The 16,425-nt window shown below is 36.6% G+C and overlaps 1 protein-coding gene and 1 pseudogene across 7 annotated transcripts in view; both read left to right on the forward strand.

The window, feature by feature from the left end:
• The first annotated feature begins 868 nt into the window (after positions 1–868).
• On the forward strand, positions 869–6,423 carry LOC145803842 (mannosyl-oligosaccharide glucosidase GCS1-like; annotated as a pseudogene).
• A 5,073-nt stretch (positions 6,424–11,496) lies between these two features.
• LOC145804749 (mannosyl-oligosaccharide glucosidase GCS1-like) overlaps positions 11,497–16,425 on the forward strand; it is a 29,213-nt gene continuing 24,284 nt past the window's right edge. Inside the window, exons 1-7 of one of the 7 annotated variants that reach the window (XM_082899749.1) lie at positions 11,497–11,890; positions 12,033–12,106; positions 12,803–13,054; positions 14,302–14,461; positions 14,608–14,694; positions 14,915–14,983; positions 15,091–15,187. In XM_082899749.1, coding sequence (XP_082755875.1) covers positions 14,459–14,461; positions 14,608–14,694; positions 14,915–14,983; positions 15,091–15,187 — 256 coding nt within the window. In that variant the 5' untranslated portion in view covers positions 11,497–11,890; positions 12,033–12,106; positions 12,803–13,054; positions 14,302–14,458. Of the gene's footprint in view, positions 11,891–12,032; positions 12,107–12,802; positions 13,055–14,289; positions 14,462–14,607; positions 14,695–14,914; positions 14,984–15,090; positions 15,188–16,425 lie in introns of all 7 variants that reach the window. The other 6 variants (XM_082899751.1, XM_082899750.1, XM_082899747.1 and 3 more) reach the window with 6 other exon arrangements.

Here is a 16,425-nt window from a genome sequence, read left to right on the forward strand (position 1 = left end):
TTCTGGAAGTTTTTCGAACCAAGTCAGGCCTAGGTCACTAAGGCTTGATGGGAAGAGGATGCACATCAAAGCCTCGTTTTGCCAATATACCGCCATAACCTGGCGGAAGTGGCTTAGATGTATGTAGGGGTCCGTCTTCCCCTCGTACGTGGTGAATTTGGGTTGAAGGAAACCTGAAGGAAGGGGCGCGTTTTCAATTGCCGGAACGAACGACGAGGTCTGCAGCCTTGCTAATGCTTTGTCCGTTGGTTCGTAGGCAGGGCGTGGTAACGGCATTCCGACCTCGACGCTTCCATGCGTCCGAAGAGCCAACCGCTGAAGGGCAGATACCCTGTGAGGGTTACGCGCCGTAGTATCCTCCTTCCATCGTGCCTTTTCTTCCAGCATGTTCCGCAAATCGGATGATCTTGGCAACTCCGTCTGCTTGGATGATGTTTGGTGCGAGTGCGAGGGTCGATAGGTACTTCTTTCAGTGTAAGACCTCAATGATCTCGTTCTCTCAGACCTGGAGTAACGAGTTCTGGAGGTTCTGGACTGAGTATCGCCTGTCCTGAGGCTTCTACTCTCTGTTTGCGATGTCGTGGTATGCCTACTACGATCTTCTGAGTGGCGAGGAGGCGCATTGCCTTTGCGCCCCTCTCCCGTCGCCACCCATTTTCCCTTGATCTGGCGCTTCATAATCTCCATGTCCGCCGCCATCTTCCTTATTAATTCATCTTGCTCCTTCACACGGTCCTCCAGAACTTGAGGATCAATCCTCCGCATTTGTTTGTTAGGACTTTGTGAACGAGAATGATGGGGGCTGTTAGTCCGCCTCCTCCCCCTTGCATCCCTCTTGGGATTTTGTCGTTGTGGCTCCTAGTCCGCCATGGGAGGGGTAGAAGGTAGGTCTTTGCACCTTGCACCCCCTTCTGGTGTTTGTCCGTCGATGGCGGACTGCGGCAAATCTTCGTTGTGCGCCATTGCTTTTAAAGAGGAAAAGCTTGATCAAGAGGTTTTGTTCTAGTCTGACTTTTCCACAGACGGCGCCAATTGTATGGGAAAGAGATAAAATTTCTCGTATAATCCTGTTGATCAAGTCCATGTTCCTCCAAACATCGTTGCTTTACTCCCTGAAAACACAAACGTGAGCTAGTCGACGGGTGTGTGCCGGAAACCCCTCCGATGCCTAAGTTAGCAAAATAGACAAGTAGACAAAAGCTTTGTGTATTCAGGAATCAAAGTTGTTGTTACCTCTCCATAGGTGATGTTTGTGAGCTTTTATAGGTTCCGTGTGGCACAATCCAAGTAGGCCTCTTACTCCTCCATGTAGAGTCCTCCTAGAATTCATACTTATGAAAGATAATGCCTATCCTCCAACACCCCCCTCACTGTTTAAACCAAGTGAGATGATTTTACCATGGTTGGACTCCAATGTGGCCGAGGTGCGCATGGCTATGCTTAGTCGTAGAACAGACCGAACTATCCTTAGTTCGGTTCGTCCTTTTACTGCCCTTACCTCAGTTCTTCCTGTACAAACCGTGGTAAGCCTAAACCGAGCTAACTTTTAGCAAGGTTTAGACCGAGCTAACCATACTGCGCCATAACCGGTATAAGTTTTAGTATGGTGACCGAGCTAACCTCCTTGGGACCGGAGTAACTTTACACCTCACTTGGGCCGGAGTAACTTTACACCTCTCTTGGGTCGGAGTAACTTCATGGCCTTTTTACTCAGCTCTTCGCACTGTGGCCCATAACGGCCCATTACCCAGCTCGGCCCAATTTTCATATAAATTATCCTCTCAATTCAAATATGAAGTTGTAGGGTTCTAGTGACAACTTGATTGTGAGGGGCAGGAAAACATGTTACATATCATAAACTATGTTTCATCATTTGGTCACAACTTAAGAGAGTGTTTCAATTATTCGCTGTATGTGCTGCAGCAATACTTTGTAACATAAATAAATAAAGATGGGGGGAGGGGGCTTATGACTTGTGAGCTTGAAGAATTTTCTCTCAAGTAAAAGGGTTATTTTCATTGTGATCATGTTGAAGATGATATATCCACATAAAACCAATAATTAACTATGCTTACATCTTCTCTGTACCTGGTCAGCGACATCTAACCTAATTGTAATTATGCATTATTTTGAGTATTGAAGTTTTGTAATATTTCATTCTTTCTCATTTAAGTTGAGCTATAGTCTATCTGTGTATATTCTTGGTATGTTCATATATTTGCTACAGAATAATATGATATCATGATGTTCTTTAGCATCATCTTGGTGTTTTTTTCTAATAAAAAAATTCCTTGTTCATCACAATATATATATATATATATATCTTGATGTAGACATTTTTTAATCATGCTCAAAACTTCACTTTTTTCAGATTTAGTTTGTGGCATGAAAAGAAACAAGTTTACAGCCACCGAGAGGGATCGGATTTCTTTTGTCTTAGACCGGGCATTTGTTCACCTTGAAGCATGGTTTCAATGGTTTAATACTACGCAATTAGGTAAATCTAGAGTTTTATTTTTATTTTTATTTCTCTCTCATTGGGTGATTAATTTTTTAGAAATGTTAGGGATACTAACAGTGTTACCAACACACATGCAAGTTTATGCGGGTCCCACACCAAGTGATGGTAGATCCATTAAAGCTTATGAGTTGTGTTAGTAATAAGATTGTTAGTTGAATATCCCTAGCATTGTTAATTTTTTCCATTTGAAGATATCACTGGAAAACTCTACCACCAATCCTAGATTGGGCATTCCAATGGATGTTGCCCGTCTCCTCTAGACTTCTTGATGATAGGATAAACTTTTCACATTCCACATCATATTGATCTGTCAACAATGTGTTTGATGGACCCTGTTACCCCTTTAGTCAGACATTTTAAACCATGAATAGCAAAAAAGTGAGCAAAAGGACGAATGGTTATTCATGTAGCCAAGCAAAGTAAGATCCTTGCGACTCTGTTGAGTCTGACTATATAGAGAATGCATTCAAAATTTATTTTTTCTTTCATTTTGAACATTTTCTTTTTTTCTATTATTAATAGAATTTTGTTCTTTGTTGCTGATCAAAAAAACAAAAACAAAAAAAGGACATTCACAATTCCTGCAAAATATGTTTCAACTTGGATCATTGTTTCTGAGAAAGATAAGATATATGCTGATATGTTTCTTACTTCTGTGAGTATTTTCTTTTCTAAGTCAGTGCTTTGATTAACAGGCAAGGATATGAGCAGCTATTTTGGGCATGGAAGAGACAACGCAACCATGCGCGAATTAAATCCTAAGGTTCTACTTCACATGATTTAATGAAATTTCCTGAATAATTATATACAGCCCTACTAAGGACACCTACTTTTCCCCTGCCCTCTCATTGTGAGGGGGCAGTGATAAAGGCTGTGAAAAAATGTGGTTTTTGTAATCTTTTCCAATTAAATATGCCCATTATTTCCTTTTACTTATGGGCTTTTAAACAGGGAATGATATTCAATATTGGGCATGATATGGAATATGAGTTCTCAAGCAGTATTTTTTGGTTCAAATATTGGGAGTTGTGTAGTCCTGTACACTAGTAGGATCTCTATTTCTTTCTCTTTTTTCCTTTTTTTGAGAAGTAAATATTATTAAAAAAAATTAAAAAAAAACACCTAAAGGGGCACAACCTCTGCACATGATGTATACAAGTCAACTAAAGCCAATCCATAAGGCTTAGCTGAATCAGATCAAAATTGATCCTAATCAATATGCTGTAGGAATCCCTTAATCAGTGCACCTGCTCTAACCTATCAAACTTATGCGTTCACTGTATATCTACTTAAGCCATTTTTGTTTTTCTTCCAACATTCTGTTCTTTTTCACTTATCCTCTAACTTAAAAACCTTAAAAAGATTGTTTCTTCTAATCCAAGAGGAAACAAGAGTATTATAATCAACTCATTGAAGAACCTTTGAAACCACTAGCTGTGTAACTAGATGAAGTACATGAATCCTGGTGATTCTGGATCTCCAATCATAGTTTCTTCCATCTATTTATCCAATTGTTCCCCTTTTAGTAACATTACCAATGTTTAAAACAGATCTATTCATCAAACACACCAATGGTTGTGTTACCAAATTAACATTGTCACTGGAATGTCCAGACATTGACCTCTGGGTTGGATGATTATCCACATGTGTCGCACCCAACTAAAGATGAACGTCATTTGGATCTTAGATGTTGGATGTTTCTTTAAGAAGATTGCATGCATTCAATCTCAAAGCTTCTTCTGAAGGAACATGAACTCGGGAAGGTATGACAATAGGAATAGACATTTGCATCTTGGGGTTCATGTCTTGCCATATTAAACCTCTAAATGGAAATAATGTAGGAAAGGAATATGATTCAACAGCTAAGCTGCTCTCGAATTTTGAAATCCTAAATCAGGTTTGTGCAAAGTTCATTATGTTATCTAGCATTATTTCTTGTTATTCTAGAGCTTCTATAATCTTTTGCAATTGGTGATTCCTTTTTTTTTTTTTTTTTGGTAGTTCTATAATTAGGTAGAAAGCAAAAGAAAAGTTTATAATTATTTGGAAATCTTCTTTGCTGCAATACATTTGTATTCTATGAAAAAATTATTTCCAATTCAATATGAACTAATGTTTCAAGAAGTTAAATAAGGTGCCTAATGTTTTTGCAGATGCACTTTGATGATGCACATGGAACTTACTTGGATTTTGGAAATCACACAGAAAAGGTATGCTCCTTGCCCATTTATTATTCCTTTTAGATTATGGTACCACTATCCTATATTCAACTGAAAAAGTCTAGGATCACAGAACCGGATACAACTGATCGGTTTCTGTGTACGTAGAACTCGTATTCAACTTATATACAATAACTACAATTCACAAAATTATTATATGCAATTGAACTAGAATATAAAATGCTAAGAACTGTCTACATTGCCATAGTTTAAAAAAATGATTAATCCTTCCAGGTTCGTTTGATTTGGTGAGAAGTAATGCGAAACAACCATTATGCAAGTCGAGAGCTCGTCCGGGAAGTTTTAGAATAGCCAAGATTGAGGTTCGTTCCTTATATTGGCTATGTCTGCCTTTTCCCATTTGTGGTGAAGATTATTCCACCTGTAAGTTGCATGAAGGATCTCATCACGAAGCAATGTTTTCTTAATCTATTTGTGCTTCTGTTCAGTGTTTCTTACCTCTACACTGTTGTAGTATAAAGCTCTAATTCAACAAAAAAATCCTCTTTCCTTCCTTTGGGCTGTGTTTGGATCTTGGATTTAGGTGGAGATTTGTGTAGGGAAAGGAAATGAGAAGAGAAATGTGAATGGAATACAAGCTAATGTTATTTCACATTTCCATTCCTTTTCCCTCAGCAAATCACTGACCAAATCCATGATCTAAATACAGCCTTAAAGTTATTTTCAATTGGTGATTACATATCATTTGCATTTACAAATGCATATACAGGACTCAACGATCCTAGAACAACAGCTGAATCTCATTTCAAACCGGAGCATTTTATGGACTGATTATGGACTCCGCTCTCTTTCCAAAACAAGGTGATGGAAGTTTCTAAAGTAGTGCATCATTTATGAGCTCCTTTATCCATACATCTATTCTATTATATAAAACACACGATCAACTTGGTGTGAGCGCCTATGTCACATATTTTCTCATGCCTAAATTCCACCTATGTAACTGCCAAGTTTCTTATTTCAATTTTTTTTCTTCTCCATCTACATTTAAATTTCTTTTTTCATAAGACGGTGACAACTGTCTTCTATTTCTGCACACGCATTCACTTGTGTGCTTAATTTCTAGTGTATGCTGTTATTTGCATGATATCATGTTTATTCTAGAACTACTAAAGAAATTAATTTGTGAAACTCCTCTTGTATGCCAAAGCTCAATGTACATGAAATACAACACGGAGGATGATGCACCCTATTGGAGAGGCCCAATTTAGATGAACATCAACTACATGATTCTTTCCTTGCTTCACCATTACTCTAAAGGTACACAAATACAAACATAGATTTATCTATTGTAAATTAAAAATAAAAATAAAAAAACTATGGTTTTCAATAAAATCTGAACGCGTGGTATTGACACGTGCAGAAAATGGACCGTATAGAGAAAAAGCCAAGATCATCTATAATGACTTGAGGAGCAATTTGATTATGTAAGTGGTATGACATTTTTAGTTCTTAATTAATGCCTTTGATCTAAACTCTTCAGTCAATTCTGATGAGTATTGTTCATTTCTGTTATGGCAGAAATGTTGTGAAGAATTACCAGTAGACAGGGTATTTCTAGGAACAGTTTGATCTAAAGGAAGGTAAGGGAAAGGTGCACGCGTATTTACTGGCTGGACATCGCTCGTGTTGTTGATCATGGCAGAAGCTTATAGTGAATGTTAGGAACTTGGGACTCAATTTTGTAATTTTCTAAGAAAATTATAAAGTCATTAGAGGATAAAGAAGACCACAAACAAATCAACCTGTTAGTTCTGTATAATCTCTCCAATTCAAGATATGCACTATACTTATTGTCGCAAGTTAATTTGAAAGGTAAGGTTTGAAGTTATTGGTTATGATATGTGGATGATGTTATTGAGAGTTTGTAATATCCTCCTCTCTCAGGCTGGTTTTACATTGATCATGGATGAAACCAACTGATATGCTGACCAGAATGGACCCCATTAAAAATTATTGTTTAAGAATGACCCCAAAATCAAGCCAATATTTATGGCATTTATTTTTGCTTCTGAAACAATTTTCTTTTTGGATTTAACCATTTCCTGTTAGGCTCTACTGTTTCAGGGGAAAACGTTTTTAAATTTTTTCGTAAAAAATGCTTTCTTATGTTTAGTTACAATCTTGAAACTAATACGTTAGTGGTGGTGTTAGTGATGATGGTGAGGTGGTCATAAGATGGTAGGGTGGTGAAAATAATGCATTTATGGCATTGGTGGCGGCAGCGACAAGGTGGTGGGGTGGTCAAATAGGTGGTGATGGTGATCATGGGATGGTAATAGTGTGGCTTAAAATTTGTCTAGAAAACATTTTTCACCATTCAAAAAGTTAAATATTTTTTACTCAAATAAGCTTAATTTTTCATTTTGTCATTTCAAACGACTACAAATGCGAAAAGAATGATTTCCAAAAACAATTTTCACCTAAACAAGGCCCTAGTATTAACAGGAAGTTTGGAGAGCTGAACCTCACGCTTGGATTTTGAGGATCGATTATGGATGGTCTCAGATGAAAATCAGATCCAATCAAGATTAGTCCAGTCTTTCTAACAGATGCATCATTTGTAATGAATTTAGCCATGTCCAGCAAGATTATACATGATCTCTCCCTCAACAATTAAAATGCAAACTAATGATCTCTAATCAATTGCAATTTGTGTAACATTTTTTTTTTAAATACTTCACTAGCAAGTCAAATGCAAGGTGTCTTAATGCCAAAATCATCATTAGAAAATTGCAAAAACTATTTCCATCATTCAAGATATCAGTTTTTAACTCCCATTTTCTGTCATCTCCTTGTCCTCAGCCATTATGATCTCTGTGTCCCTGATATCCGGCTTCAACACATTACCTAGCCTCGCAATGGCTTCTGTCTACTGTTGTAAAACTTGCATCAAAAAATACTATCATTTATCAGAGCATCACACATTTAATGAACACAGATTACAATCATACGTTTCATTCTAGACATATCCACACTTATTAACTAACATTGCAGAAGGAAGAACGAAAAACTTATAATGGCCAGATCTACCTCTTCCAGCCTCAAGAATAGTATTTCAAATATTGGCACTCACCTCTTGCATATCAGCAAGACTCTGATCATGTATTTTGGTTGATCCCAGAAGATAAATGGAACCACCACCACCACCACCACCACCACCACCACCACCACCACCACCACCATTTTCCTGAACATGAGCCATAGTAAGTAGATTTTGGACCCTCCTAGAAAGCTCTGCTCCAGATCCTTTCAATTGTATAGGTATGTGCTAATCAGGATGATGCTTTTTCACAGGCCAACAAGAATAGGATGTATGAAACAAGAAAGATGAGGAAGACCAACCTGCCTAGTTATTGCAGCCAACTTCTCAGCCAATTTAGCTTCACCTTTCATTAAAGGCACTCTGCAACCTTTACCCTCCAATGCCTCTACTATTCTCATGACCTTTTGACACCCCCACATACAAACAAACATATAAGAAAATCAAGTACACTGTGCTACATGCATTGATTTTTTACATGAATGATCAAGAACACAAAGCAGACAAAGGTATGCGTCGCCTGGCAGATCTTGTAGAAATCAAGCATAGGTAGAGACTTGAACCCTTGCACCTTGCTAGGAGTTTTAGGGTTGAAGTCTTGCCACTGGCAAGATTGCCCTCTCCAAAAAGTTATGGTCTCCAATGTACCGGAGAGAGAGAGCAAATTAGACAAAATCGTTCAAGCAGACTGCCAAAATGATTCACAACCATGTTGCTTAACCACTTGGAGTACAGAAGACAACGACAATTGACCTGGCCATGCAGACACGCCCTTACTACTTGTACAACGAATTTTCGAACATTCATCTCCGTTCTCAAAGTAAAATAAATGATAAAGCCGAAAGAGGTCCTACCCTTAAGAGGCGCCTTTGAAGACCTTGTTCTTTCTGTCTCATTCTTTCTATCCAAGGAAAAGTATCAGCTTGAAAGTGCCTTTGAAGCTGCAATCACATATATGAAATTGAATATTATAAATCCATGATATGCACCCAAAATGCGGGTAAACTGAGGGTGCGCACACAGAAAAAAAGAGAGTACCAGTTTCACATTGCTTTGAGTCATTCGCAATCTCTCAGCATCAGAGAGCATAACTTCATCTTGAAGCTGTATTAACCAAAACACTATAATGTAAAACAATTGAAGTACAACAATGCGGTAACAACAATACAATAGCCAAAAGAGCATCCACTTAGTGCTGAATGCATTAAATAGATAAGCATCTCCAAAACTAAAACTACATCATGATAAAAACACATATCATTATGAATATCACATCCTCACATCATCTATATCATTATTCAACTTTAAAGAAGAAATAGAATCCTGTAGTAGAACGACGATCAGTGAAGACCATTATTCACTCAGAAAATGCATGTAATTGTAGGAAAGAGTGAGCGGAGTAGAGAAGACCATGAAACATAGTGCCTGTGAGATATCGTAAAATGCAAGCCAGAGCATCATAGTGCGGAGAGCGAGGAGCAGCCATGAACTGACTAACAATATGAACAGCATAAGTAATGTCTGGACGAGTAACTGTGAGATAGACAAGACTGCCAACTAGTTGACGATATAAAGTAGCATTAGACAACAGGTGACCATCAAGAAGTGTGAGACGAGTCTGAAGATCCATGGGAGTAGAGGCAGTCTTGAAATCGGTAAGACCAGCACGAGCCAAGAGATCAGAACTATACTTGGCTTGGGAGAGAAAGTAACTAGACGGATCGTGAGAGATTTCCAAGCTGAGAAAATAGTTGAGAAGACCCAAATCCTTCATCTCAAACTGGCGACTGAGAAACTGTTTGAGACTATAGATATCCACTGTGTCATCGCCAGTGATGATCATATCATCCACATAGAGAAGAAGAAGAATAGTACCACGCTCTGTCTTACGAATAAAAGTGGTAGAATCATAGACACTAGAGGAGAATCCAAAATCATGAATGGTGGAGCTAAACTTGGTGAGCCTTAGCTCCACCAGGCACAAGGAGCTTGTTTATACAAAAGTGTACAAGGAAAGAAAGTTGAGTAGGTTGTACGGTTGCCCTGTTGGGGCAGCGTGTTTTACACAGCAAATTATTGCTTCCTTCGAGGCAAAGTGTTTGGACAGTGATGGTCGGTCCGTGGGGGCCACCATAGGTCCCATTTTAATAATCTGAACCGTTCAATATATACAACTTATCAAGTATTATATGCCTGTAAAAAATCACGTTGATCGGATATCGATAGCTATGTGATCGGATTAGTTATTTTTCAATAGTTAACTATCACACCATCTATTTTGTTTATACAAAGCTGATTTGATCATATAGTTAACGACATCCGATCAACGTGATTTTTTACAGACATATAATACTCAATGAGTTCTACATATTAAACGCTTCGGATTATCAAAACGGAACCCTTAGTGGGCCCCCAAGGACCCAACATTACCATCAAACTTTGTGGCTTTATATATGTAATTTTTTTTTTTTTGCCCAAAAAGTGTATGACCTGCCTTTCTGCTGGGGCAGTAAGGCTAATAGTGTAATTCAAACTTTTGTATTACAAAAATGTATAAAATATTTTTTTAATATTTTTTATTTGTGAATAGTAATGACTTTTTTGTTTTTTGTGTAACTTTTTGCTTTTTTGATTTTTTGGGACTTGCCAAACCTGGCCGTAATTGTGACAATTAATCTTTTTATACTTGATAGTTGTGATGTCATTTTTCTATTTATCTACTGTTAATGAAGCTAACACAAATTTAAAATGGAGATATCAAAGTGAAATTTTGGTACAGATGCAAGAAATTTTGATGAAAATATAAAGGTGCTAATACCTATAGCTCATATAATAAGTTTTGTCAACTTATTAAGGTCATATGTACAACGAAAATGTGACATTAATTACAACTTGATTTAAACCATAAAAGATTAATTATTAAACTGACAGAGGCAAAAGAAATTTTGGTAGAACGAGTGATAAGTGAAATTTAACTCAACACTTTTGCTTACATGGAAAAATAACAATAATATTTTTCTTTTTTCTTTCTTTCCTTATAAATTTTCAATGCCATGAAAAGTATCCTTTGGTAGAATTTTAATTACTAGTATGGCCGTTAAATAAATCAAGTTAAAAACTCATCATTTGAGATTAACTTATTATGTAAATAAGTCAAACATAAACATAATTTTAAACTTGTTAAGTTCTACTACTTGACTTTTGGGAAGTAGGAAAAAAGCTAACAAAGCTATTTATTGGATTTTTTTAAAGAAAACGTACAAAAAAGTAGAGGTGATATAACCCCAATAAACCAATATGATGGCTTTTTCTCTATATTTCCACAATAAAGTTATTTAAACTCGACTTGTGTACAACTTGTTAAAAACTCATTCAAAATCAACTCATTATATAAAAAAATCAAATTTAAATATAATTTTAAACTCGTTAAATTATCAAATCAAAATTAAACAACCTATTGCTTGGTTCATTTTCGACCCTAATTACTAGTTTTAGAAATATTGATTATTGCTTGTCCTCCGGTTTTTTCCATGTTTGCCTGGGCCAGTTGGACAGCAAAGTTTGTCAAATTGGGCTTCAATTAAATAATGGGCCTCAAAGTGGGCCAATATTTGCTAATTGAGCGTCATTACTAATTGGGCCTAAACTTGGGCCAGACAAGGGTCCATACTCGCCCAGCCGAAGTCCACGGCACATTTCCATCTTCATCTTCTTCTCTCTCTCTCTCTACTCTTTCTCCTCAGTGCCATCTTCTTTTCTCTCTCTCTCTCTCTCTACTCTCTCTCCTCAGTGCTCACTGATCTGAAAATGGCTGGAAGTGGGCGACGAAGTGCGAGAAGCAGAATCAAATATAGACGCCGACGAAGATCGAACCCCTCTCCGCAATCCCAAACTCCGAAAGCACAGAAGCAGAGACCACAGTCTCATTCGCCTCTTAAATGTTGATCTCAAAGTTCTTCTAGGGTTTGCTATCATCGCGTTCTTGATTGTCCTTTTCATGATTCATCGACTTATAATTGCCGTTGAACATCCTCAGAAACCCAGGGTCGTGACCCCATTCCCTGCCCAAAGATCATTGATCTTCCTCAGGTAAAACTTTCATCTACAATTTGAATGAACTCATAATATATATATATATATATGTGTGTGTGTGTGTGTGTGTGTGTGTGTGTGTGTGTGTGTGTGTGTGATGTTGTGTGTTACTGAGATTTGGATGAATCAATTGTTGTAGTTTCAAGGTGATCACAAGGAGAGCTTGTATTGGGGAACTTATCGCCCTAATGTTGATCTTGGAATTCGTGCGAGGTATTCCACTGCCTTTTGTCAAATTTTATCTGCACTTTTTTTAGTTTATATATATATATATATGTATGTATATGTATATTATAGAATCTATAAACTGTTGCTTTCATTGTTTCTAAAAAATGTAGTTTTTTCTTGTGGGAAAGTTGATTTTTTTTAGATTTTTTAGTTGCTTTTTTAGTCGAAAACAAATGGGCTTTAGCCCCCCCCAAAAAAAAAACAGCTTATTTTGCCAAAGCCAAATGGGGACTAGCTAATCATCCTATCAAGTGGTGAGTTTAAGAACAAAGTTTATGATGTTTGCCTCCAGTTTAAGACTTATGTTTACTACAGCAATACAAAGAAGAGGCAGAGAGAGAGGGGAAAATAAAATTCCTTTTTTATGACTGTAAAATGATTTACGAACATAATTTTCATATAAAAATTAATTCAGAATTGTGTAGCAGGGTCGCTTTCAAAATTATGAGTCAAAATAATGGGTGTTTTGATTTGAAATAAAAGGAGCCGAGGATGACTGGTGTTATATTATATGTGATATTTATATATTGTGTTTGAGCATTGTTTCTTTAATCCCAAGAGTTTCCATAAATTCACTGGGAAGTTTGTTAACCCTTTCAATTTTATCCATTGTGGTAAAGATGGTTGTAATTAACAGTTATTTATCAATAAATAAATAAAATTAACAGTTGTAGTTGTTAGGACTCCACAGTCTCTGGTTGCTGGATTGATGTGGCTTGGTTTAAAGGATGGAAGATATTTCATGCGACATGTCTGCCAAGATTCGGATGAATTGAAGACATACGGTTGGACGTGTCACAATGGACGGGATTATGGACGTCAAATGCTAGTTGACCAAGATATGACCTTGATGACAAGTTTTTTGAAATCCAAAGAAGATGGCAGTGGCTATGGAGGGGACTGGGCAGTTTGAATTGATGTGCAAAGTGAGAAGTAAATATCTTTCCCACCAATCTTACATTTGTCTTATCAAATACCTCTAATAAGCATGTTTTGTTTGGTGGATATAGCCCCAAAACCGGAGATTTTCTACAATACAACCTATAAGAAAATAGCATGTGAATCTGAGGTGGAATTAATTGGTTTGCATAAAAAGAAATGTGTGTTAGCCTTGATTAACATCCATATACCCGTCATTGACCATTTTACGGCAATTGCACACATTTTTTCCTATGTTATGGTTTTTATTTGTTTGAAATTTTACACAGTGGGAATTATTGGTTTGCATTTTTAGCAGTTTAGGCATTAATTATGGGACCTTGTAAGAATACACTCATCAGTACTAACGATTGGGTTGTGTATTTGTGTTGCCAGTACATTTACCCATTGTTATAGTAGTAGTTTTATATTGTGGGTACTTTGTAACAGTACTTCTATATTGTCGAAAGCAAACTTGTACTGAATGAATACTTCTCATGGGTTAAATGTGTGTTCGGAAATTTATCAAATAAATGTATATTTTTGGGGGGAAATTTTAAAAGGTCTATATTTAGGAATTACACATCATGTCATCAGCTAACAATTGATTTTTGTAAGTTAAATAGAATTTTAGGACTAAAGACGAAAACAAAGGATCATAAAAAATGTTTAGTTCTGTTGAATTTTAATTGCAAACAATTTATTGAAACCCCCCAAAGAAATGAATGAATTAAATTTAATTAATGACAGCATTGATACAAACAATGACAGGATGAAGATTAGAATGTGTTCTTATCTTAGAAGTCTTAATTTTGAGAAAAATATTTATTTGTTAATGAATTCAGCAATATATAAGGATGTGGCTATTCTTAAGTTCAAAACCTATGTGCTTGCCACGTGCTTTACACTTTGAAGTATAGCCCAGGAAGCTCTCTTTAGATCTGTGCCTCATGTCATGGTTTACAAATATGACTAAAGAAACTTGCTCGCTTCTTGGACTATGGCAGTGAGGTTCTCTTTTTTCTTTTTCTTTTTCTTTTTCTTTTTCTTTTTTTCAAATTCGACTTTGTATACTCTGTAAGAATTGGTAAATTACATTTATGTTTTCTTACTTAGCATAATTTATAGTTTTCACGTTTTTGTTTCATATCATGAATTCTTGAATATTTTCTATTCTTAAATTGGGAGTTGCTAGAAGTAGGATGGTATTACTGGCTTATGTTTCGTTCATTTGTTTTGATTTTTATCAGATCCAAGCTTAGTGAGGAGATGCAAACTGTGCACCTTTTCTTCTATCTTGCGGATGAAGATGGGAACGCTTTGAGTTTGAGTAGGGAGACCCTGAACATTCGTGAGAATTCTCTCCTGGCTTTTGGATCACGAACAGATGTTGGCAGTTGAAATCTAAATTTAGAATCAATGGTATGTTGTCAGATAGATGCACGGGAACGTTTATTGTGAAAGAGGAAATAATTACTCATGCATGCCTGTGCTCCTCCATGTTTATGTATTTTGTGGCCCCAACAATATTTTTAATTCAGCTTTAATCTCAAACCAATTTCTTGTAGGATGATTTGGAAGTCCATTATTCTGGTTTCAGGACATCTCACATTCACAATTTATCAGATCTTGTCCAGCAAAATCTTGGAGCCCAAGTAAGAATTAATGTTTTTCGTTGTCTGCTGTTTTTTCTGCATGCTAAATCATGTTGATTTCTGCTATTGGTAAAACATTCATTTGCTTCCATTTTACAGTGTTATAATCGTACTAGTGTTTCATGTTTCAGTTTTCAGCAGTGGTTCCTTCACTTATGCTGTGTGTGTGTGTGTGCGCGCTTGCTTGCTTGCTCACTCACACTCTTGTATGTGTTGTTAGGTGAGGAAGTTTGGTCGTTTGCAACTCTCAGACACTACCGATGATTCTTCAAACATTTTAGTATTTCAGGTAGGCAGTCAGTTAGGTAACAGGTTACACGTGTCCACGGACTATGACTGACATTCTCAGGTTTCCATTTCTCTTCTACCCCATATGCTTTTTTGTTTTTTATGCAGATCTTGGGTAGGATTTCTTTTAGAACAGATGTAGCTTTTATATCTGGAACTGGCGTAAAAGATTCAAGACTTAAAGAACGTCTCAGCAGCCTTACAGGTATCTTCTGTCAAGTTCTGTGCATGTTTCCTTTATCTTGATTGTGAACATTGTGTTTATAAGATTACAAGTGTCTCATTCTTTATGAAACTTCCTTATAAGTAATACTGGTATAACTTATCAGAAACACAAGGAAATAGGCTGCTTGTTGGTATTGCCAAACAAGAAAGACTGCAGAATTAGATTTGAGGTAAATAACCTCTTTTCGCACAAGGAAATAGGCTGCTTGTTGGTATTGCCAAACAAGAAAGACTGCAGAATTAGATTTGAGGTAAATAACCTCTTTTCAATTTGAAAAGAGGCAATCAAAAATATTTAGCAATATGCTAGGAAGTCATGAAATCTGGAGGACTGCATATAGGATTACATGAAAACCATCACTTACATTTTTTAATTAACTTGGTGGACAAGTTTAGTGAGGAAGGAAAATGATCAACTTAATAGACAAAGGAGAGTAAACGGGCGGGCATGCTGATTAAGAGAGAGAGAGAGAGGGGGGGAGACAACTTTGGGAATGGTTGTTGTCTAAAAGACCCAGAATAAAAACTTCAAAGAATTGTTATAGAGATGGGATTCAGGTCAATTCATAACGTTCATTAATTTGATTTAGCAAAGGAAATGAAGAGTGAAGTTGTTAACGCTGTTAAAAGAAGTGAGTGGTGTAGTGCAGTCATTCTCACGGGAGGGTGTGGAGATAAGATGGGTGCGCTGTGATCAAGATTTTAAGTCAATAGGAAATGTGATGATGCCAATGTCATTGACAAGAACTCAGCATAATGGTACCATTTTCCTGACCATGTATCCCAGTCCTCTGACCAAATTTCTCAGTCCTCCGACCAAATTTCCCCGTTTATTTTAAATTTAAATATTTTTTGAACTTTTCGCTCTTTGGGGAATTGAAATATCATCTGAATGTAGGTTCATATTCCTTTTGCATAAACAAGTTGAACCCCCTCCTCCCGAAATTATAGTTCTTTTTTTGGTGCGCAATATTACAATCCTTTTTGTATGGACACATTGACTTATTCCCCAATTTCTTGTAATTTTTTTGTTTACTTTCAATAGCACAAGCTATTTATTTCAGCTTTGTAAGTTGTGATAATTTTGCTTCATACTTTTGGGTACCTTACTGACTAGTCAACTAGATGAGAAGGAAATTTGATGACAAATTCAAAAAATGCTTTAATTTGGCTGATGAGGTATCCATTCATATGAAATCCTTATATTTGTGTCATTTG

The sequence above is a fragment of the Camellia sinensis genome, chromosome 12 (assembly GCF_055761805.1).
Source record: "Camellia sinensis isolate YWXY chromosome 12, ASM5576180v1, whole genome shotgun sequence".
Taxonomy (NCBI): domain Eukaryota; kingdom Viridiplantae; phylum Streptophyta; class Magnoliopsida; order Ericales; family Theaceae; genus Camellia; species Camellia sinensis.